Genomic DNA, 25,424 nt, shown 5'->3' with positions numbered 1-25,424 from the left:
GACGAGCCGGCCGATGTCGAGCCGCTGGAGGCACAGCTAGAGCCTGGAACTTAGCCATATCGTAGTGGTGTCCGACGCTACCAGGAGGCCCAGCGACGGTTTCTACGGGAGTAAGTTCGTGAGCTTGAGGGTGCAGGACTGGTGGTGAGGAACAACAAGAGTCGATGGTCGTGTCCCGCGCTACCCGTAGCGAAGGGTAGCCCGGGTGAGTTTCGGATCACGATCGACTACCGACCCGTGAATCGCAAGACGGTACCCCTGGCCGGTGCTTCGCCCAACCTAGCGGTGGCAGTGGGATCCGTGCGAGGTGCCTACGGCTTTGGAGTATTCGATTTTACAAGGGCTTTTGGCAAATGCCCCTGCATCCCAACAGCCAGGGGGTCTTCACCTTCGTCACAGAGGATGGATTCTTCACTCCAACACGCGTGCCCCAGCGCGCCACTGACCCAGCAGTCCACTTCCAGGCGCAAATGAACGATATCCTGAACGACTTACTGTTTCGTAGCGTATTGGTCTGGATTAACGACGTGCGACTCTACGCACGATCAGCTGGATAATTCCTGGAGAATCACATGCGCTTTTTCTCAATCCTGAGGCAACGCAAGCTGAAGCTCAGCGCCAAGAAGTACAAGCTCTTTGCCAAGCGTGTAAAGTGGTGCGGGAAGCTTATTGATGGTGAAGGTGTCGCCCATGCCCCGCGCGACTTGCTGCTTACACCAGAAGCCAGTGCCACCTACTGAAGCTGCGCTGCAGCATTCCCTCTGCGCTCTCAATTGGCAGAGGGGTTTGACGGTGGACTACTACTGCACCACTGCACGAGAAGCTGAAACAAGTGATGCGTGTCCGCGAACGCCGCAAGGCGCAGCTTAGTGGCACCAGCCTGGACCGGAATGAAGAGGAGGCAACAGCCTATCGGAAGACGCTCGCAATGGTGGAGCGTTCTTGCAAACACTCGTTCCCGGACAGAGCTGCCACAGTCTTTTAGTTCATAGACGCATCGCGGACAGGCCACGCGAACGCAGGTGCGCTGTTGGCAAGATGGTGTACCTCTGGAAAAACAGCAGCAAGAGCTGCTTGTCTGCCGTGGTGGGCTTTCAAGGGGGCGCAACGAAATTGGTCTATCGTGGAGAAAGAAGGCATTCCAATCGTCAAGGCTTGTAGCGATCTTGTAGCATTTTATGACTACATGTTGGCTCAGGAGAAAGGCTTTCACGTCTACTGTGATCACTCGAACATGATCAAGCTTTTCTCTCCAAACCACGAGGTGAAGCAACGTGTGAAATGAAAGCTGTAACGGTGGGCGCTGACCCTGGTGCGTTGCCGCTATGTTATCCACCATATCGCCGGTGAGAACAACCTATGGGCAGATATCGTGTCCCGTTGGGGGCAGCCTCCAGCAGAATCTACGGATATGGCGGTGGCAGTCAAGCGCATGACTACCAGATCAGCACAGACTTTGTCGGAGCTTCGTCCACTTCAGAACGGAGCGTTCATGTGGCCTACTCGGGACGAGATTGCTACGGCACAGCGTTCGTGCAAGCAGGATGCGCCACCGGGTGCTGTGATGGACGACGACGCACTTACCGCGGACGGCAAGCTGTGGGTGCCGTCAAAGGCTAAAACGCTTTTGAAGCGCCTGCTCGTGATTGCCCACTGCGGTGTGTAGGGCCACCGCGGTACTTACGTAATGATGGAGCTACTGGATCGGCACTTCACGCTGTCATGGACCCGGCAGGTGGTGACCCGTTTCATCAACGAGTGCATGCTGTGCAAGCATGATAAAGGCGGTGCTCTCATCCAACACGACTGGACAGTCGACACACCAGTTGCCTCACGCAACGAGTGCATGCACATGGACTACTTGTACCTCAGCGAAAGCTATGGTGAGGCCAAGTACGTCCTTGTCCTAAATGACGAGTCGACCCACTTCTGTGAGCTCGTTGCTGCCGGCTCAGCCAATCGCCAGACGGATGTGGCGGCCGTTCTGGACTGGCACAAGCGGTTTGCATCCCATCGATGTGGATGTCAGACAACGGCACACACTTCAAGTGCCTGGTGATGGAGGAACTCGCCGAGCGGCTCGGCGTATCGCATTCATTTGTTCCTGTGTACACACCGTGGATTAACGGGACAGTGGAGAGGGTGAAGCGCGACATAATGCAAGTATTGAGGGTCATGCTACTTGAGATCCAGCTTGACAGTCGCAACTGGGCCTACCTCCTACCTCTCATCCAAGCCAATTTGAACCACAGTCCGGTGTTTTCGATGGGCAACTGCGCTCCGGTGGAACTGTTCACTGGACTTCCAGCGCCGTCGCCTTTGGATGTCGTGGTGTTGCCCGGTGCCAAGCTGCCTCGGACACTACCGCTGGAGAAGGAGGCTTTTCGCCGGGTGGTTGAGGAACTACGCCGTAGTCTCCATGTCGTGTATCATATGGTCCGAGATCAGCAAGAGCAACGCCGTACCGCGGTCATGGCTCGCTCCAACGGAACAGTGTGTAACTTCTCGTAAGGCGACTACGTGTTATGGTCGCGAGCTGACCAGTGGCTTCAAGGTGGCAAGCTGTTGGTACGCTGGATTGGCCCCTTTGAAGTGGTTAAGGTCTTCCCGCATTCGTTTCTCATCCGCCATATACTTACAGGAGCTGAGTATGATGTGCACGAATCACGGCTAAAGTTCTATCCCGATAAGGATCTCGAGGTGACTGCGCAGATCCGTGAGCACGTCTCGCTCCAAGGATCGTGCTTGAAGTCCGTGAACTCGTCGATGATCGGGTGAACGCTGCCTCCGGCGAGCTCGAGCTGCTGGTGGCATGGCGTGGGCTATAAGACATTGAAAACGCTTGGGAGCGTGCCCACCCAATCCGGCATGAGGTTCCGGCGCTGGTGTCCAAGTACACAATGGACAACCAGGTGCAGGAACTGCAGTAGCAGTCGGCTCAAGTCGTGTTGAGGGCAGTGTGGAGTACGGTACACCGGTATCAGACGGCATTGCCAATCCCTGTACCAGGCTGAACAGACTCGGTCAATGGCGAGCGAAGGAGCGTGCATCTAGGCAAGACGACGGAGGATAGTGGGCACGAGGCACGCGCCGCCAGCCAGGAGTGGCCGGCGGCGTGCGGCGGCGACTACTAGTGGAGCAGTATCAACTACAGGAAGGACAAGTGCTGCCGCCCCAAAGACACGTAGATAGGGAAGCGTTCCTGGTCTCTAACTAATGTCATTTCGCAATTGGCACATCAGCGCGCAACGTCATATATCATGGACTTGTAGGAAGGACAGAGAGTTCAATTCCAATTTCATATTTATGAAAATAATAATGCATTGGGGTGCGCCAGCAACTACCCCCCCCCCCCCCCCATCCAATCAGTAACGGCCTTCTCAGTTTAAAATATGTTTTCCTACAAGCCCAGAAACAGCACTGGCACACAGAATCGCGTACCGTATTTGAGATCTCCTACTTCAGAGTGATCTCCTAATTTAGACTGCCCTCCAACCAATCACATATCGAGAATGGAACAGCGCACAAGTCTAGATCTCCTAATTCAGATTACAAAAAACATGCTAAACTGTAACTTTCCACCAACACGTTTGCGTGCCAGCCGGCTGATATTTCGTGGAACAAGCCATTAAAAGACAAAATGCGGAAAAATTGGGTGGAGAACATGTTGAAACAACTACGCGCTTCAACTTCGACGCTTCCGTTTAAGATAAAAGCACCTACACGGCAGCAATTAATAGGTTGGACGAAGAATTCGTGGAATGCGTTGTCTCGCAAAACGGTTAGAAGCGGATTTGAGAAAGCAAAAATGGTATCCATTGAGCCTACTGAAAACTTAGAGGCTGGAACGGAGCTTTCCGACAGTGAACCTGATTGGGAGCTGCTACGACGGCTGCTGAAAGAAGTGCCCGTAGTGCGCCATGCTGTGGATACGCGTCACGACATAGAAAACTTCGTAGTTCCCGAAGAAGAACTTGATATTAATAACTAAATTGTTTTGTTCAAATAAAACGTGATAGAGATGCGTCGGTACGTGTACAGATCTTGTGTATTTTGCAACAATACAACTTCAAAAATATTGGGTCTGAAGTAGGAGATCTCAAATACGGTATATACAGTTCGTTTTCACTCAAAACGACCAACATATGCAAACAGAACAGACGCACCTAATGTCAGACCCCCCTTCTCTTCACGTCAGAACATTCTTTAGCGCCTTGGCTCCGAACGTCGTAAGATACGCCATTCTTTTTTTATATGTCGTAACTGACGACATTGCGCGATTTATAATAATAGAAAATGGCTCATATTTGATTTTCTCATACTTCAATCAAGTTTTTTCCTAGCATCCGCTACATATAAGCTGCGAGCGGTCTCTGCGTCAAGCTCACAAAACCGGGTCAGGTCAGGTGCATCATGGATACAAGTCTGGTCCAGACCATTTATCCGAGAATTTGCTGGCTGGCAGGAATGGGGTCGACTCGCCGCAAAAATCCCGCCGCCCATGTCGCGGTAGCACATGACGCTAGCTTCGGGCTCTTATAGCGACAACTCACGGTGGCGGGGTGGACGTCCAAGCGGCTAACCGGAATCCAGACTGAGTGGACGTATACCGGTTCAAAGGGCGCAATTATGTCGGTAGGAGAGCGCGCTGTGGGGGAGCACGCCTTCCAGTCGGTCTTGCTGGTCGAGGACTAGGAGGATTCGGCAGATGCAGTAGATGGTGGCGGAGACGAGAATGTAGAAGAAGAGGGCGGCGGCGAGGACCATATTGGAGTGGAGGACGGCGAAGGTGACGGTGACGACGCCTCCATTAGACCCTCTCAGATTGACACTAGTATTCTGCTGTCGCAACACCATCGAGCAGTTGTTTGGCGCCTCCGATGAGTCACAGTCTGAACTCTCGTAAGCCGCCATAGCGACAGCATTTAATCTCTCTCTCAGCGTCATGAAAGATGACGAGGAGCAGCGAGACGCAGCAGCCAGTTTGTACCTGCTGTCGGAAGCGTCGCCCCCCCCCCCCCCCGGCGAGTTCAAATCCCGCTGAAACCCCGCGCTGACGTCAATGTGTTGCAGGACAGAGAGAGTAGCAGTGGATACGAGGACTTAAACTCTGATGACAGCTATGGTGTTGGCATCTGCGATAAGGATGGCGACTCTGGAGGCGACGAGTTCGACGAGGAGGAGGAGGAGCTCTCTGACAGTGACGCGGGGGAGATTGATCAAGCTTTTCTTGCATCACTTCATGATTGCGGTGATGATTCACTAAGCAGAGCTGCTGTCGAGGACCGAACCAGAGCTCTGATGGCGATGCAGTGGACCCCAGCCTCAACAAAGTTTGAGACCGATACTCCTTCGTACCCTGGGCTGGGTGCGGAGGCGTCAAGGCTTGTCGGTGCTTGATGTCTGGCCGTCGCCGCTTCTAGCACTATTCTACGTTGTGCTGAAACCAGTGTGGGTGTCGATCACCAAGGTGACCAACCGCTTCCATTTGCAACAAGTGCAGAGGCGAGCAGAAAGGATGGCTGCGCGGCAGAGTGCACACTATCGTAAGACCCCGCACAAATTGCTCGGCACATAAAAGCAACGCAAGCGTATGGTACACGAGATTCTTCATGCGGTTGGGCTTATAATGGCGCGCATGCGCTGCCCCCAGATAAGGCGCTTCAGTGCGCATTGGCCCATGGTCGAGGGCGGCGCCATACCAGCTGGACTCTTTGGGATGTACATGACGCGTGACCGCTGCCAACAGATCCTGCGTGACCTTCACGTCGTGGACAGCACCGCTGAGCACGGCCGCGATAAGCTATGGAAACTGCGTCCTGTCGTGGACAAGATCCAAGAACGCTTCTTGGCAGAATAAACTCTACCAACCATCTTTTCATTTGATGAAGGTGTGCTTCCTGCCACGTCGAAGCGCAACACCACTCGAATGTTTATGAAGGACAAGCCGCATCGATACGGCTCCAAGCTATTTATGTTGTGTGACGCTAAGCCCGCGTACTGTCACAGGTATTTTTTTTACTTTTTTGCTATGTCGTAATTTACCGGTTAACCCTTCTAATCCGAAGATTATTCCGGAGTATCCGTAATTCCTAATATATGAATTAACGTATGCCGGAAAATCAGTACAATCTACCCTGTTGTGAGCCGTTTCGCGTGACACTTGTCCAAATTATGGCATCTAATTGTGAATGATGTGCAGAACAGAGCCTCCAAAAACCTTCAATTGCGATCTCCCTGCAAAACCGTTACACCGTACAGCAACAACGAGACAGCACTAGAAGACCAGCACTCACATAACTGTTCATTCACTTACTCCTCGTCGACCGCGCTCTCAACTTCGGGCCGACGCTTCCTAACAAACCTGATCTTGTGCTGCATCTCTGGGGGGATGGCCATGCCGTTCTTCCAGCTTTGGTGCCACACCTCATCGCACGTTAGAGCGCTGCCGTGCTTCAATCTGCGCGCCTTGTTACACAAGGTGACGCTCCCCTTCTTGACCGTTGAGCACGAGGCACAGAAGTAGCTGGTCTCGTAGCTACGCACGCCGGTCCCAGCGTACGCTGAGCACACCTTGCACAACCACTGACGACGCTTCACGCCGGATATTTACTCGGGTTTCTCGAGTGTGTGGGGTTGACATGGGAGAGGCTCTGTAACTAGATCTGTTAAGTCGTCACCAGCAGCAAAATCCTCACTTGCTTGATTCAGCAGATCGGTATGCAGTCGCCGCATGAATGCCGCATGGGTCGGCACCGATTTCCCGCGACTGCGCATCGCAATTTTGTGGACGATGAACGCGTTCACCATTGCAATATCAACGAGACCGAGAAATATCGTCTTGTAGTACTTCCGCATGCGAATCAAGGGTTGGATGGAGTATCGCTGCAGGCGTAGCTGGTCGTGAACGTCTACTCCCCCCATCACCTCGTGGTAGTCGCGCACAAGCTGGGGGCATGGCACGGCAGAAATTGAGCCATCGAGCTCTCTACGGGAGACTTGAGTGGTGTGTGTTGAGCACCCCGTCGACAGAAATCTAACAGGCTTATTATACATCCACGTAAGCGCAACGAGCTCCCGGCGCCTCTTCCACACAACCGTCTTGCTCGTTCCACGCGGCATACGCTTCGGTCGTCTCTTTAGCTTGAACTCAATGGCCGCACACCAGCCCTTGTGATATTTCCTGATAGTTTCCACGTGGCGATGGCCCATGCTCAGCAGTTTGTCCGATAGCGGGATTGACGTGTAGAAGTTGTCAGTGCATATGAGGCGTTGTGAAGGTTGCCCACGAAGGACTTTGGTTATGCTCTTGACCACCGATTGCTGCGCTACAGCCGCTTCGTCTTGATTTGCCTTCCCGCAATAGATATCCAATCTACACGGTACAACACAGTTCAGTTAGCGAGATAGTACGGCTCATACATAACACATTACGGACCAGACATATTTTAATTACTACGGATATCCGTCTTGTAAGACGGATATCCGTAACAATCGTACTTCGGACCTGGAGCAGTAGGCAGTGTCTGCACAACACGTCAGATGAAGTTTGGTGCTCCACTTGTTTGGCTTTGCCTGGATGTGCTGGCGCATTGGGTGCGGCGATGACACATCGGCACCATCCCTTCATCGTACGAAATCCGTGCACCCATTTAATATCCTTTAAAGAACGGCTTCTGCAACGCTTGAGCCACGAACCGAATTTAGAAGGCCCGATCCTCAGTGTTGGACTGCCGTTCGTTGCCGTTGAAGTGGAGATACCGCGCAATGTGCTGGAACCGGTCCCGACTCAAGAACTGGCTAAACGTGCCGCGCGCGAGTGCGTCCTCGACCTTCGTGACCCAGTGTTGACTTAGACTCTCTCGGCGTGGCTCTTGTGCTCGTGCAATAAGCAAACCGATGAACCGAATGATTTCGTGGGGCCGGGTGGATGGCTTGCGCGCTAGTTTTGCCTTGTACTTATCAATGGTCAGCACTATTGTTGAGGCAACGCGTTCGCGCCGCTGACGTACCCTTGCACGCATTTGCGGCGCAATACTGTCGATGCTGTCCGTACGGTACGAGTTCTTATTGGCCGCAATCTTTCGCCACAGCTCCTTCGGCAGGAAAAAGTAAAATATCGCGATAGGATTCTCCGCTAATTCCAGCGCAGCTCGGGTTGGACCAGATGTGCCGTCGTAAAGGGATAACGCATCGTGTCGCATTTGTCCCGCGTGGTGTTTATCGAGCGCCTTCCACCCCTCTGCTTGAAGTATGTCAAGCGCTGGACCAGTGACGTCAAACACCACTGGCACTTCGTCACGCTCAGTTGCCACGTCGTCATCAACTTGGTCATCAACAGCAGCAGCAACTGCCTCGTCCACTTCACCGTTTTCGTCCGCCAGAATGGACTCTTTATCACCTTCCGCTTCGGAATCTAGAGCCAGCAACCAGTCGCAACCTCCAATGTTTATATCATCAGCATCAGTTGGCCCAATCAGCCGGTCCCGTCACAGTGCATCCAAAACGCTATCCGAATCGAAGTCATTCAGAGAAATTCCAGCGTGCCCCGCGCTTGGAACTGCTGCCGGAGTGGGTTCCGCCGTAATAGAAGGTTCAGGAGTTTCCGCAACCTCGACAGGGGTATCCGGAACAGTTTGTAGGGTATTATTCGTGGTACGTGAGGTCGTTTTCTGAACACCAGGAACTGCACAATCCGTAACAAGAAATTTAGTATATATTTCGCAACAGTCAGCATCAGAAACTCAAACGCACCAGTACGGGGCCGCTTCGTAGACATTCTTGTACTCGGTGCCTTGCGCTTGCCTTTCGGTCGAGGTTGCGAATCCGTTTCAATGACGTGTGCCGAGCTAGTTGCCTTGCTTGTGGGTCGTGGTCTGCTAGAAGCTCTGGTCTTGCCAGGTGCAAGTGGTACGCTTGAGACAGTCGACTCTCTCGCTGGGGCAGTGGCTTTGGCAGCAGCCCTCGGCCAAGCAATCGCAGTGTTTTTCGCAGCAGCCTCCTTCGGCGCGGCAACGGATGCAGCTAATCCAGGCTCGGACGGCGCAGGTACCGCTTCGGAATCTGCTTCAGACGGCGCGGGAATCTCGTCAGACAGTGCTGACGTGGTCTCGGACGGACCAGGAGCATTTTCGGGTTGCTCGGGCTCGGCGATGGTCGGCGTCGAAGTTAGTGGAGCTGACTCGAAGGCAAGCTATCCTTTACGGTGACAGTAGCGAAGCAGACTCATCTCGCCCGACAAGCGTACGCGGTTAGTTGCCGTCACAGCACATTCGCATCGGTAGTCTTACCTTCAAAGTAGTCCACGCCGTCCGATCCCGCGATGTTACCACCGGGGGGTAGCGGGGGGGGGCGTTGGTGAGGCCAGAGGACTTTCGATACAGCCAGCCTTTCTTTTTCAATTCGCGCCAAATCTGGTTGAACGATTTCTCGAAGGTGAACATCTTCAGGGCTGGGAGAGCCTCTTGACACCTTATAGCTGTAAACTTAACCGCTTCCTGACAATCCCGTGTCGCATGTGGTGTGCAGCTTACACTTAACCCGTTTAAATTTATCTTATAAAAATTTCAATATGCGGAATTGGCTTCCCTCAAATGCTGTTGCGGACATCTCGGAACAGTTTCACCTCTACAAATTAGATTCCGGATTATCTGTAATGTCGGAGTAGAAGGGTTAAAGCAGATGCTAACATTTCTTGGTGTCATAACTGATGTAGATTTGGAATCTATGTAGGCAAGTGTAAGAGCGTAGATGGGGGTGATACCGGAATAGATTACAAGACTGAAGCAGTAGCCGTCTTACGGAATCTGAAGACGGCGCTCACTCCTCAATCGTGACACAACTGGCATGCTGTCGTCATTGACAGATATTACTTCTCCATTCTTCTCGCTGTCGAGCTGCTGAAGATGAGCATTTATGTGATGGGAACGATTGTGACAACCTCTTGATGTTCGACAAGAGCGCCACGTCAGGCAGCAGTACCCGCCCATGAAGCATCCCGCGTGGCTCCTTTGTCTTCTCGCGCTCTGTCGCGGTACCCTCCATAATCCCATGCCTCTGGTGGGAACGAAAGCCTGTCTATCACCTATGCACGGGCTCCGCCATGACGCCGACCACTATCGAGAGGAAGGACAAGCGGGTGGGCGCGATTCAAGTGGGGTGTCCTCAGTCTGGGGAGGACTACCAAAACTTGATGGGCGGAGTGGATCGCCATGATCGACCCCGTCTCCAGTGTTACTCCCTCCAAATGTCCACGCGGTTCACTAAGTACTACAAGGGGTTGTTCTAGAGGTTTATGGGCCTAGCGCTAGTAAACGCATACTTGACCCACAAAGAGGCGACCAGAATAACGGGAACAGTCGCCATGAAACGCTCTGAGTGGTTTGCAGTCCTTTCGAACCACCTCCTACAGCTCAAAACCGAGCACTTTGCGGGGTTCAAGCTACCCTACCTCGGTCCAGCCAGAAACGTAGGCGAACACCAGTCCGCCTGACACATGGGCTCCAGCAGTCCCAAGACTGGGTTACCGTCAGCGGCGTTCAGAAGCGCCGCCAAAGGTTGTGCAATGTCTGTGCGCCGAAAAGAAAAAAAGGTATTTTGCGACGACTTATTACTGGGAGCGTTGTTCCATTGACGTCGAAAACTGCTGGTTGTGCAACAAGACCCACCGCGAGTACAAGGGCGTCACCAAGACCTGTTTTGAGATCTGGCACGACGACTTCGGCGCCGGGCAGGACATTCCGGTTAATCTGGAGACGCGCATCGTGCTGCGCCGGCCTGGCAAGAATGCAGTAAAGCGCAAGAAGACACGGTGGGAACTGCAGCTTCCCCGTGGCGAGGAAAGCGATTGTAGCGACGCTGACAATGACAACGATGGTGAGTGAGCGTGCAGGCCGCGTTTCAGCTAATGAATTGTGAGTTTCGTGTGTTTGAATGCAAAGTTTGGTTAATGTAACGGGCCTAGAGTGTCCGTTACTAGCTTACTCGTAGCAATGAGGAAGCGTACAAGTTCCACATAGTGAAACCAAGTGCTTAGGCTAAAGAAAAATGAACTCTGTTTTTATTAGGTCCAGGGCAGCTTGCTATGACCACTCAAATACACATCAAATCCTTATTGGTTGATTATGGGTCTGGCTCCCCATATATCAACCAAATAGGATGTGCAGTTCAGCACACGCTAGCCGTGTGCTGCTGCACCTACTTTTGTAATTTAAATCTACCTACTTATGTAATGGTGAGCCCACTACAGTTAGCTAACGTACCTTTTTTCATGTGTTTTCCGAAATGAGTTGCAAAATAGTGAACCCCCTCAGCCACCTATTGACTGCAAGTGGAGGCTGATAATACGACATTGAGCGGCGATTGCTCTATCACAATGCCATATCACTTACGACATTGGCCAAAAAACCTGCTGACAATTTATACACCTATCCCGACATGAAACACATGGCAAATACAAAATGCAAGTGATTCTGTAGGCCGTAAATTACGACATGCGCTTACGCGTTTGAAGCGAGTATCGTTCGGATACAAGGTGTTAACTTGCCCTGGATGGGGTATAATAATTGATAGATGTCGGATAAGATCTAGACATAACGCTAATAGATTAGGCAGGTTGAGTGCTAAGGGAGCTCTGACAACACGGTGTTCAGTATCTGGTGCTATCCTCGGTTAAATCATCCCGGTAGTGCTTCAGAATGAACTACGGATACGTACAGACCAAAATACTTTAATTTACCAAGAAAAATGTGTGACTAACCACACAAAGGTATACATTGGGAGAGTGGTTGCTGCTCCAACCTAGGAACCACTTGGTCACGAAAACATGCTACCCTAAAACCTTCAAATAAGGCCTATACGCTGGGGTTTGCATCCGAACATGTATACTGTGCAGTCAGTCGGTCAGGAGTAGAAGCAAAACTGACAGGTGCACTTGCACGAACGCATTTTGCCAGAACTCTCAGAAGCAATGGCCAGCGTTGCTGGTAGAAGAAAGCGAACAGACACAACGGCTGTCGACAGCTCAAGTGGCGGCGGAGATATCTCAGCAAACGCGAATGAAGATTCGTCGCTCGAAGTGGAATCTGCTTCGTCGCCAGTGCTAGTAGCATCACCTCCTTCTCATAGTGCTGGACCAGCCTTAAATTTTTTGCCTCCAGTTTGATTCGTGGGATGAATTTCATGCTTTTGTGCGTGAGTATGAAGCACAGACCTACCAGGTACTGCCTAAACTGCGATACGAACTACAAGTGTTTTAAATTTTCTAACCATTGCCACTTAGCTGTTTCGAATAAGAACAAATAAAACGGTGAAAGCTCGAAATGCGAGAATCAAGAATCCAGCTCGCACATTCCACATTCTTTCGAGCAGTACTCGAAAGGATTAGAGTGTACTCATGCAGGAAAATACAAGTACAGGGGCCAAGGAAAAAGGCTGCGTCAAGAAAGCCGTCGGATAGAGTGTCCTGTACAGGTTGGTGTGGCTTATTCTTTTAGAACTTGGGAGTCTGTAATTCGATTCCAGAATATTTATTCTGGAATCGAGCTACAGCTTACCACTTGACGCTATAACAGACTCGCTTCATCGGAATATTTCTCTTGCTCGTAGATAAATGCGTGCGTGAAACTGATAAACCAAGACACTCAAAAGTGGGCAGTGTGTGTAACAAAATCAATGCTCGATCACAATCACGATCTCAATGTGAAGTTGTTCAACTACTATCCCAAGACGCGCCTAGCACTCCCAGCGGAAGTTGTCGAGACAGTGAATGTTTTACAACAGGCTGGTGCAAAAAAGAAGACTATTCACCAGTACATTCTGGAGAACTCGAACTGCCTGTCGACAAGTCGAGATGTCCACAACCTGGTCCGTACGTTGAAAAACAACAAGTTTGGGAACACTTCGCGGGTGGAACGACTCAAAATCTGGATGAAGGACTTCAGTGAGCAGCCAGGAAACATTGCGCGGATTTTTACAGACATGGATAGCGGCAAGCTAAGAGGATCGTGTACAACATTTTATTATGTCTGACTGTCTGTAATTTGTTTGTTTATTCAGAAAGTAGCAACTTGTATAACAATACAGACGTCACACATGCGTGAAAAATTCTCTCGGTTTCCAGAAGTACTTTTGATTGATGCAACACACGGGACGAATCAGTCAAAGTACAAAATATTTTCTTTTATGGCTCACGATGTCTACGGAAAGGGTCAGTTCGCTCAGCATTCCTTAATTAAGAACGAAAGATCTGAAACACTACAAGCAGCAATTGACGAATTCAAGGAAAACAATCCGGAGTGGACTCAAATTCAATGTGTGATCGTTGATAAGGATTTTACGGAAATTTCGGTATTGAAGTCCTCACTTCCGTCCGTTTCGGTTTTACTATGTCAATTTCACGTTATCAAGTATCTTGTAGAGGAACTTGCGAGTGGAGTTTACGGGTTTAGTATATACCAGAACAATTACGCAATTGCATTCGACTCATGGTGTACGCTAGAAGTGAACGTGAATTTGAAAAGCATCGGCGCTACATGAAGCACATGATTAGCTCGGCTGTGGTAGACGCAGCTATGAATACCAGAACCAGAGCTCTTCGAGATACACTGGTGGTGTTTTTAATGAAGGACCCGAGAATCTTCCGAATGAATTTCTGGAGCAAAGTAGCTACATCATCGATCCATTATCTGTTGAATCAAACGATCAAGAATGGGTTCATCCTTTTGAAGCCTATTTTAAAAAGAACTGGGAAACCTGTAAGGAAATGTGGTGCCCCTATACACGGCAGAACGCTGTTACACTTGGTAACAACACCAACAGCAGATTGGAGGCGTCGTGGAAACAGATCAAAGATGTTGTGAGCAGTAGTATGGGTCTTGACGAATGCGTAGCAGCTATCATGCTCTATCAAGCTCGAGCCGAGCAATATTTGGATGGACAAATGAACAAGGTATCTGTCGTTCACCATACGGAATACGATGACGAGATGACAGTGATTGCGAATTTGGTTAGTCGACATGCCTGTGAGCTGATATACGAACAGTATAGTCACGATCAACATCGCGCATCCTACAGTTACTCCGAAGCATTTCCGGGTATTATATTTATCAGGAGCAATAGGGACGAAGATGAATCTCTGGATGAGCCGAGTGTCGAGTATACAATTCAAAAGCAAAATTGGCACTGCTCGTGCTTATTTATGAGCACCCGGATATTACCCTGCAGACACGTTTTCTACGTTCGTAAGGCTATGAAGATGGACGCCGTCATCCCAATAAAGATGCTTCATCCTCGTTAGTTACTTTCAAATCTGCGTCTGCGGCCAGCTCACAGTAATGCACAGCCTACTCCGTTCCGTGTTAAAACAGTAATTTCGCGCTCATCAGTACAGACATGGGACTGCAATCGAAAATATCGAGAGGCGGAAATTGTGGCTAATGAAATTTGCAGTGGTATGAGAAACCTTGGAAAGATCGAGTACAAGTCGGCAATGAAAGCTCTAAAAATTGTGGCATCTCTTTTCGAATCTAAAAGGTTTGTCGAGTTAATTTCATTGACAGGCGATTGTGACTTGGCATCAACACATCAAGAACATCTCACTCAGTGTACAATGCTAAGTGAAGCACCAGTCGACCAACAGCATAATATTGTGGACAGGGATGCCCCGCTGCAATTAAGGATAGAAGCTCCTTTGTCAGAGACAACGAGCATTTTGGACGGGAATGATGTGTCCAACTCGTACGAAGTTTTGAGCGATGAGCAACAAGCAGACACGGGTTTTATCGAGCAGAGTGGTTTAAATTTTCCTCTAGAGCCCGCCTTCAGTAAATCCGAGACATTTTTAAGTACGAGAAGCAGGGTTAATGGTGAGACTTCCAACGACTACATACCAGATACGTTAAGCAACGGTAGTGCTAGAAATAAATACAGTGGAATTGCTAAAAGTGCGCCTGGTATTTTCAGATCTCTAACTAGAGTCGATTCAATCGACAACGATATGCAGATCATTTCTCCGTGCCGAGCTCGTGGGAGACCTAAAACCAAGCCAAGAGCAAAGAAAAAAACTGTCAACAAAGGTATCAGAATGACGCGTATGGATTCTAACCTACTCAACTTGAATATGAGCTTATCATCCGTCCAAAGTATATTGACCGGGTCTGAAACGTACGAAGCAGCTAAATCTCTGCAGCAATTTCAAGTTTTTGGGTTGAAGACCAAGTTGAAGCCGCCGAAAGCTCACAAAATTTCGAGTTTACCAGTTTCCAAACTTTTAATCAATTTAGATCAGCTCCACCGCGTTTTACCCAGGGATTATCTCTCGAAATGTGACGCTAAAGTGTCTGCTTCGCAGCGTGAGTTTGTTGGGCTGGCTGAAAAAGATGTCGCAGCTGAAGTAACTGGAGTTGGAGTTTTCAGTACATCTACGCTCATGTTAATGAAGAAGTGGCATCGAGCGATGGAAGCAGTGTCAAGGATCGACAAAACAAAAGAGTGGATCCAATGTGTCGACTTAAATAACGAATTCCCAAAACATTTCGAGGTGGAACGAAGTGACGATTTGTCCAAGAAATTAGAAAAATTACCTCTGAATCGCGAATCGGTACGACCTTATTTTTTCACATTGGATATTTTTATTGTGTTAATATGCTAATTTCTTGTGATATAGATTCATGCTTTGGATCTTGCTGCTAGAGGTTGTGCCGGTGATGATACAATGTGCATGGTTGCCGAAAAATTATTCGGTACGGATCCAAACGTTACACTAGTTGATCCATCACACTTGGGCATCGTTCTCAATGGGGAGATCACGGTCAATACCGATAACATCACTGCTTTTTTGCGCGCGAATAGCAGTGAGGTGGTCCTTATACCGGTCAACTGTAACGGTAACCATTGGTGCAGCATCATGATACAGTAGTCATCACGGGAAGTACACATCTACGACCCAATGAGCTCAAAGTACGTCACATTTGTTCGAGCTGCTGCCCAAAAGTTGATACATCTTCTCCGGAAAACAGCAGAGGAGCCATCTTACAGCGTTCACATTTACAGCTCCAATGTTGGAGTACAATACGACAGCTACAATTGTGGTATCTACGTGCTTTTGAGCTTCGAGCACTTTACTGGTGCACCTCAGCTCGGACGAGTCGACAAAAAAATGCTGCAATGTCTTCGATACCGGTACCTACGAATGTGCTACGGCTAGAAGTGGAGAGGAGCATATAAAAACCTTTAGAATACATTTGTCACCTGTGTGAACGCTCGAGGCATCACATAAATGACCTGCACGAATTGGCGCCCGTGTCTTCACTAAAGTCAAGAGTGATTTAGATTGTCTTATAAGTATTACATTCGCTAACAATGCTAAAGTTAATATGTGCTTCGTTTATCCGGATCTGTATACCCTGTTTAGGATTAATACCAGCGGCTCTTTTAATCTGGACGAGACTGGACCAGTCTGGATCTAGTCTGGATTATTAGTCTCGTCTCATATGTGCCAGGTTGGAACAGCAACAAGTGCCATACATTGGTCGACTGAAACATAAACGGAACATTAAATTATTTGCCTTTTATTTTTCCTTTTCACTATCGGTAAAGGATTGGCGTGTGGTAATACAGTAGTATTACTCTACCAAATTGAAGATTTCCTTCCAAGCGCTACCAGTAGTAAATTAAATATTACTCGATATTAATCCGAAATGAAGATACACGCGGACACAATTCCGCGGACTTTTTCCTTGACTTGGGAGCGAGTAAGATGGTCACTATCATGTTTCCTCACATTTAACGCCGTTTCCGACAGCAGATCCTCATCCCAGCTGGAGGGGGGGGGCTGTTGAGAAACACTCCTGTTTTATGCCGATGATGCTTGTCCGAAAATACGGAGACGTAGATATACTGGTAAAAATTGTCCTGACCGAGCTCTATAGTGGACTCAAGGCATACCGGGCAATTAAAACTGTGAGACCAGCTATAGTCATCCTGTAAGGATATGTATACAAACCGAGCCCAGTCCGAGCTTTGCGCAGATCAAGCATTCTTCGCACCAGTAGACAAATTGATCGGAATTACATGAACATGAAAGCACTAGGGAAATTGCCAACTTGCGTGTACAAATGTGATTTTTACGAAGAGAAAGAGATGAGGATTACGTGTAGCTAATCCTTTGGTCACCAAAGTTCAATGCTAGCCCAGTAGCTGACTTATCAAGGAAATATGTCTTTTTGCATGCCTAAATCTGTGTGAAATGAAGATTCATGAAGGTGTCCGTGCGCTACTGTATACTACTACTAGTAAGTACCGATGTGCTGGCTTAAAATAGTAGAAACTACTAAACAGAAGACAGCATGCGCGTACTACAAACCGGTTCATTATGCTAAGAGTGTACTCTAGAGTGCCAATTTACGAATGGAAAGAAGGATGTAGTCAGCAGCCTGTGTTGTATTAATCTACGAACGTAAGATCTACTACCACGAACTGGAAGGCCGCGCATCACACTTGAGGCGGGGCCGTGTCACACCCTGTTAGCTCACAGAAAATCCCGAGCTAGCATAAAATATGTCAGTGGGTATACTTCTGCGCTTTGCCAATAGGAACTGAGCTAGCCGCGTTTCAGTAATTCCTCGTAGTTTTTTTCCGTAGGTTGTCCACGAAGTCAGTGTGTGTTTGTTCCTTGGTTTTTTTGTGTCGTAGTTTTTCCTGCTTCTTTACTGGCATTCAATCTCTTAACAACCTCCCTGAGCCTCCCAAAAAAGCCTCTTTCTTCATCGGCCTCGTATTTGTCATTGCCGACACGCCGTAGCTGTCTTTCTCCATTCGGGTGGCCGCGAACAACTGTATTAGGCGAGATAGCAGTTCTCTTGGTCATTTCGGTGATCTCCGTGGTGGCTTGAAGCGCAGTCCCGCTGGAGTAGAGAGTGGTCGCGAATACCATTGCGAGTATGTAAGTGAGGCGCATGTTTGCTGGTCGCTTTTTGAAGGGCTACACGGGGCTTGAGAGTTTATCCACCAATGCGAACACTTGTGAACGTCGAAGCGAATCGAGGAATGTGATCTTCAGCCTGGACGTTGCTGGATTGCAATTTGCAATGCGAAGTAACGATGCCAGATTACAGCTGTGATCTGGTGTTGGCGAGCAGGAAAAAAATAAAATAAACAACAGAGCTGTTGTATTTCGATGGGCTGTTTATTTCAAAGAATAGGGTGTTCATGTACATGTGCCTGGAGAGCTTATGAGCAGAATTATTTTCTAGCTCTGTTTTCAATTCATTTGCAGATGTATCGAAGTAGGGACGCTTGTAACCAAAGCGACGGTAAATCAACTGCACTATGAATAGTACACTATACAACAGTGCTGTAAGAGTCTGTTTTACTGGAAGACGATTAACAGAGAATTTTAAGATACAGTATATCAAAAGTTGCCCGTATAGATGTGGCGTGGTATTGTATTGTCGATCGTCATTGTTACCTTGTGTCGGAACTCGTGGCCCCATAGCGTCGGGAATCACTGTTTTAAACAGTCTGTTTAGCTATCTTAAGCGATATCGTGGCATTAGCAGCAGGTTGAATTTCATCTTGCATGGCATTACTACCATGTACATGTATGTATTGCGTTTTCATGTGATTGACTTGTGACTATACACCTACAGATATCGCAATCATTGGCGCAGAATACCGTACTTGTAAAGAAAAAAGAATCTATTATAGCATGTGATTACCTTACTACAGAAAGCGCAATTATGTTGGGCAGAATTGTCAATGATGTGTCCTAATTGGTGACATAGCGTACAAGTTATTGTACAGAATGTCTTACCATACAAAATATGTTCTGGACCCAATCCTGCATAAGTCGATACATCACCTTTTACAGGAAAGATAAATCAATGGTGCCAGGAAACTCTCTGAAGACAGACTCATAAAATTCAATCACATCTCTTTTTTCTTCCTTCTACTCAAGCTCCTCCACCTTCCTCGCCTCACCTTCAATAGGTTATAAGCTCAACGCAAGCCTCCACCGCTGACGACCGCGAGTTTCCGCGCCTCAATGGCCGGAACTTCATCATCTGGAAGACCCGCGTCACTGCCGCCCTCGAAGGAAAGAACCTTCTCGGCTACGTCGAGCGTATCGACTACACCGGTGACTCCGACTACGAGTTCGACTCCGATGAAGAACTCAACCCGGCACTGTCCGACATGAACGACATGTCCGCCGCGCTTGATGCTGCCGGTGCTCCCAAGGCCGACGAAATGGTGGGCTCCTCACCGAGCGAGTCCTCCTCTGATGCCAGCTTCGCAAGTTCGAATGCACCCACAGCCGGAGACGACGGCGATGTAGAAATGGGGCAGGAGAATCCCCCCGTTATCCAGTCATTCACTGCTCAGAAGCGGGATGAACTGAAGCGAGCAGAGAAGCTGAGGGCTAAAAGCCAGAGGCTGAGCTCGAAAAAGCTTCGACTCAACGAGGCAAAAGCAAAAGCTTTCCTTATCAAGACCATCGATGACCAACATGTTCTCATGGTCAAGGACAAGACTACTGCGTTTGAGATCTTCCAGACGATCTGTAGCAAGTACGAAGGTGCTGCCATCCACGGCGACCCGTATCATGTGCTATCATACCTGATGGCACTGAGGTATGAAGAAGGTTCAGACCTTACGGGGTTCATAATTGACATCGAATCTGCCATGAAGGTTGCCTCCGAAGCCACAAACAGTGTGCTCAGTGACGAACAGAAGTCACTCTACTTGTACCATGCGCTACCTGGAAAATGGAAGCAGCAACTATCGGTCTGGAAGGGTAGCAGGAAATTCATTCCCTACGAAGAGCTAAAGCGTCACATCGAGGCCAAGGTGCAGCATGAACTGGCGAAAAACCGCTACACGCTCAAACAAGGAACACCCGAATCGAGGGAAACCCGAAACGAGCAGGCCCTACAGGCTTTAGCACCTGAACCAACCTTGGTTCAAGCTCCCTATCAAGAGAGCAAGGCTCTCATCTCAACGATGAGCTGTACATACTGCCTGCGCACCAACCACGATACTGTCGACTGCTATGTTCTACAGCGCCACCTACAAAATGGTCAGGTAAAGGCAGGAACGGTGCTTCCCGCCAACTTTAAGCTGAAACCTTCGTCCAATCAAGCTCGACAGCATCCTTACAAGGACGGTTTCGGCGGCAAGTCACGAAGCCAAAATCGGAATGACTACAAGAGCAAGCGGAACAGCAATCGACACAGAAGCCAGAGCGGCAACCAGAAGAATACATCTAGAAAATCCAAGAGTCACAATAAATATCACGGTCGCCGCAAGGACACCGACTCCGACAACGAGTATGGAATCATAGCCATCACCACTCTGGACCTCAGACAAGAAACAGAGGCTGTAAGTCTCACCGCCCAAGATGCGGATATGACCCAGTGTGGACTGTCGACTCAGGCTGCACTCGCCACGCTACGTCCAATCCGAAGTGGTTTGAGAAGCTGATCCCAAGTGCTGGCAAGTCAATCACTGTCGGCGGCAATCACCAGATTCCGATAAAAGGAACTGGTGATGTCAAGATGACAATCAAGGACACGAAGGGAAAGGAACGAGAAATATCCTTGGCCAACGTGCTATATGCGCCCCAGCTGAAGTTCAACCTACTCTCCGTGCGCCAAGCCGTCGAAGATGATTTCAAAATCAACTTCCCCAACGCAAAGAAGTGCGTTCTGCTCTTCGCTAGCCGAACCAAATTTGAAGCCAAAATTGGTGAAGGGACTCGACTCTACCAGTTTCAAGCGAGCCCGGCAACGTCAAGTCAGGTAGCCCATGTGGCCACTTCAGGTAAGCCTGATAATGTTTTACTTTGGCATAAACGAATGGGTCATCCTAACTTTCGCATTATGCAGGATCTGGCTAAAGCCAACACTGTCATGGACATGAGCATGAAGGACTTTGATTCCAAGAAAGACTACTTTTGCTCTTCCTGCACATACGCCAAGGCCCATTGTAACCCATTCAATAAACGTACCATTGAACGGGCAAAGTTCCCTCTTGAAAAAGTTCATTCTGATATGGCTGGTCCATTACCCGTCCTCACACTCTCGGGGTGTCAATATTTTCTGACCTTTATAGATGACTACTCACGGTACATGTTCATCTACATCATCAAGCGAATGTCTGAGCTGTACGAATGCTATGAAGATTTTCGCAAGAAAGCACAAAACGTTTTTCGCGCTGATGTAGGCGAACTCCAGTTCAATGAGAACATACACGATGAAGAAGTTAGACATCTTCAAAGCGATAATGCCCGAGAATATGAGAAACTTGGAAAAATGATTTTTCAGAAGTACAATACGCACGCACAATTTACAAATGCGTACACGCCCCAGCAAAATGGAGTTGCAGAGAGGCGCATGCGTACACTACTCGAGCGAACCAGGGCTTTCCTCATTGATGGTAACCTACCGCAGGTTCTTTGGGGAGAATGCGTCAAACACGTTGCTGACCTTCTGAACATTACTCCCAGCTCGGTAACCGATAAGGTCACCCCATACGAGAAATGGTTCAAGCGAAAACCATCCGCGCACTACATCAAAGTGTTTGGGTGTACTGCGTACGCTCACATCCCTGAGATACACCGCACAAAACTAGAACCACGTGCTAAGAAGTGCATGTACTAAGGACTCCCATCAAACAAAAAGGGATATAGACTCCTTGACACGAAAGAAAACCGTGTTATCTACAGCAGGGATGTTGTGTTTAGAGAAGACGAGTTCCCACACTTGGAATTCCTCAATACACCCGCAATCTCGGACCAAAATGGCCCCGCACCGACGCTATCACCGTCGCTACCAACACCACAATTGCTACCTCCAATAGCCTCACTACTAAAACGCAGCGTCAATGCGCTTGCCGCGGAAGTAGTAGTAAAGATGAAGAAAGTCAAACACAAAACGAACGCTCAGAACGAGAATGAACACTCGTGTCTACTTGATGATCCACTCGACATTAACGAACGAAAAGAGCACCTCACTCATATCTACGCTCTATTGGCTATCAGACACATATCTGAACCAAAGACGTTCCTAGAATCCCAGAAACTACCAGAAGCACAACACTGGGAGAAGGCAGCCATTTGTGAATACAAATCATTGATTGACAACAAAACGTGGGTCCTCACAAACTACCGACAGGGAGAAGGGCCCTACAGTGTCGATGGGTATTCGTTGTAAAATACAATGGAGACGGCAGTATTGACCGCTATAAAGCTCGCCCTGGTAATAAAAGGTTTTTTGCAAAAGTATGGCGTTGACTACGATGAGATATTCTCTCCAGTGATCCGCATGGAAGTGCTGCGACTTTTACTGACGATTGCAGCACTCCTTGACCTTGAGATCCATCAAATGGATGTTAAAACCGCTTTCTGAAACGGATACTCGAATGAGGAAATTTAACATGCTGCAACTGAAGGGTTTTACTGTTTCGTGGAAAAGAGCACTTAGTCTGCAAGCTTTTGAAGAGCCTATATGGTCTCAAGCAGGCACCTCGAATCTGGTATCTTACCTGTGCTCTTTTCTTCTCACTCATGAAATTCCCACAATCTCATCAAAGACCAATGCGTTTTCATTGGAGTTGTGGATGGAGCTACATGCTACATTCTAGTCTATGTGGACGACCTCCTCATCATAGCCCCTACGCTTGATATCATTAACAACATAAAGAACGCTCTCAAGCAGCGCTTCAAAATGTCTGATCTCGGTGAAGCTCAATACATCTTAGGCTGGTCAATCGTACGCAACCGTACGGACCGAACCATTTTCATCCACCAAGAGAAGTACGCTACCAAAGTCCTGGATCGCTTCTCTCATCTTGATGCACACCCGGTTGGTACACCCGCTGATCCCAGTGTCAAGCTGACGGAGGCCATGTGCCCCCAAACGCCAGAAAAAAAACATGAGATGAAAGCGATCCCGTACAGAGAGGCAGTTGGTAGCTTCATGTACTTAATGATGGGAACTAGACCTGATCTCGCATATTTTCTACGAGAAGTCAGTCAATTCCTGGTGAACCCAGGAAACCCTCACTGGAATGCCGTTAAGAGAGGATTGAAGTACTTAAACGGTACGCGCAATCTTGGCATCACCCTTGGTGGAAAGCAAAATCTAGAGCAGTATAAGTCAAAGCATTATCTCACTGCATACTCCGACGCAGACTACACCAATTGCCCAGACACACGACGATCTGTGGGAGGCTATATCGCATATATGTGTGGAAGCCCAATTTCATGGCAATCGAGAAAGCACCACACCGTAGTTCTGTCCACAACAGAGGCAGAATACATAGCCCTATGTCACTGCATGCAAGAAGTTATTTTCTTAAAGCTTCTTTTAGTAGAGCTTAAACACGAAAGCTCATATGCTAGTACCCTATTTGAGGACAATCAAAGTTGTATTAAACTTTCCTACAACCCAGAACTGCATGGCAGAAGCAAGCACATTGACATTCGGTATCACTTTGTACAAGAAAAGGTAGAGCGAAAAGAATTTGAAATTATGTACTGCAACACCAAAGAAATGGTAGCAGACATTTTTACAAAAGTACTATCAAAACCCCTTTTTATAAATCTAAGAGGGTCACTATGTAAGACACTTATACAAAAATAAGAAAAAGGAAAAAAAAGGAAAAGAAAAATACTAATCGATATGTAAAATTTATACAGCAACAAGTTTTGTTAAAAGTAAATACGTTTTATTTAAATCTTAAAGATTAGCACGAGGAATGTCCTCAATTGAGTACACACCATCTACTGTCTCAAAGAAACTTGTCAAAAGCTCCTCCCGGTTAGGAAAGAAGTGATAGGTGTCGGAATCGATGAACACAAACTTGTTACCAACCCAGGCACGAGCGATACAATGCCATGTACCTGCTCGTTGCCCAGGCCGCCTACCTATAATCACCAGAGCCGATTTTCGACTCCGCACGATGGAGGCAGGTCGCTTGGGTCTGCTCTTGAACCCCGACCTTGCGTTCAGGTAAATCAGCTGTTTCCGCCGCTTCTGCAAGCCCTTCTGCAACGCATCCATAGTGTAGGCACCGTAGCGTGGATGTCCATGATCCACACTTGGGCTCACCTCTACCAACCGAGCCAAAATAGGCCGCAACATGACTGGGGTGATAAAATCCCTAGTTTGAAGAGCGTTGCTGATCGATAAGAGACCGCACATTGAGTACCGGTCCGACAGCATCTCTTGATGTTGGCACAAAATTGATGTGCGAAGACTGACAGGCATCTGTGTATACAAAAGATAGTATATTAATACTGTGCAAATCACATGAACCATAGCAGCAAAATATTGATTGCAGTAAATCAATATGACAAAACCCAAGGTTATTGAGACCAGTGGAGACGATTCGCTACCGAGTGAAACAAGTTCACTCAGAGCTAGCCCAGACTATAGCGTCAGGCGCGCATCGCACTAAGTCTCGCTCCCTTGAGGATTGCACTTAATCAACACCTTCAATACTTGCATGCAAATCAGAAGAAAACTGCACCTGTGCAAAAGTTGAAAGATCAGGAAATGAACACTTAATGCACTCAACGAGAACGATACGGAAGAGAAAGCAAGCTTATTTCACTGATACTTGAACTGCACGACGGTAAAGAACTTTGCGACCTTCGGAAAGGTATAGACATACTTTCTAGCAACTCACTACCGCAAGAAACAGTCGATTATCCTCGAAGTAGTAATTTTAGTCAAAGTCCTCAACGTCTTGAATGCAAATCAGCTGCACCATCTGGGATAAGAACTGCCCCCAACTTGGGACACAGAGAGGCTGTCAATAATGTGTCCTAATTGGTGACATAGCGTACAAGTTATTGTACAAAATGTCTTACCATACAAAATATGTTCTGGACCCAATCCTGCATAAGTCGATACATCACCTTTTACAGGAAAGATAAATCAATGGTGCCAGGAAACTCTCTGAAGACAGACTTATAAAATTCAATCACATCTCATTTTTCTTCCTTCTACTCAAGCTCCTCCACCTTCCTCGCCTCACCTTCAATACGCATGGTATTAGTACGGTACATGTGCAACTACAGTAAAATTGCCCTTTAGATCCCAGGGTGGAATCGACTCAGCTCCAAAAGTTGGCCCAGATCCAGATATGGATTTGGCTTGGATCCCAATGTGGATCTAGCCCAGACCCAGGTGTACATTAGTGATCTGACATGGACTCAATCAGACAAACGAATGTTAGGGAAGACGCAATCATTTAACGAGAAGTGAATTAGGAGAGCTTATACACTGCGCGACAGATCACATCGGACACCCACTTACAGTGCTCTATTAATAGCGGCGTCAATACTGCGAATTAGATCATACTATTTAGATATATGCGAGTTGTTGACAGTAGGAAAAGCCTAGTAGCGCTAACGAACGCAG

General features: G+C 48.2%; 1 protein-coding gene across 1 annotated transcript; it reads right to left on the bottom strand.

The window, feature by feature from the left end:
* Nucleotides 1-17,653: 17,653 nt before the first annotated feature.
* Nucleotides 17,654-17,956, bottom strand: PITG_12710 (secreted RxLR effector peptide protein, putative; the record flags this gene model as incomplete). The annotated part of the gene is made up of 1 exon (XM_002900069.1): nt 17,654-17,956. The coding sequence occupies one exon, from the start codon at nt 17,954-17,956 to the stop codon at nt 17,654-17,656; it is 303 nt and encodes a 100-aa protein (XP_002900115.1).
* Between the last annotated feature and the right edge of the window lie 7,468 nt (nt 17,957-25,424).

The sequence above is a fragment of the Phytophthora infestans genome, genomic scaffold (genome assembly GCF_000142945.1).
Source record: "Phytophthora infestans T30-4 supercont1.27 genomic scaffold, whole genome shotgun sequence".
Lineage (NCBI taxonomy): Eukaryota > Oomycota > Peronosporomycetes > Peronosporales > Peronosporaceae > Phytophthora > Phytophthora infestans.
Note: the sequence above shows the minus strand (reverse complement) of the source record. Positions and strands in the feature narration are given on the sequence as shown.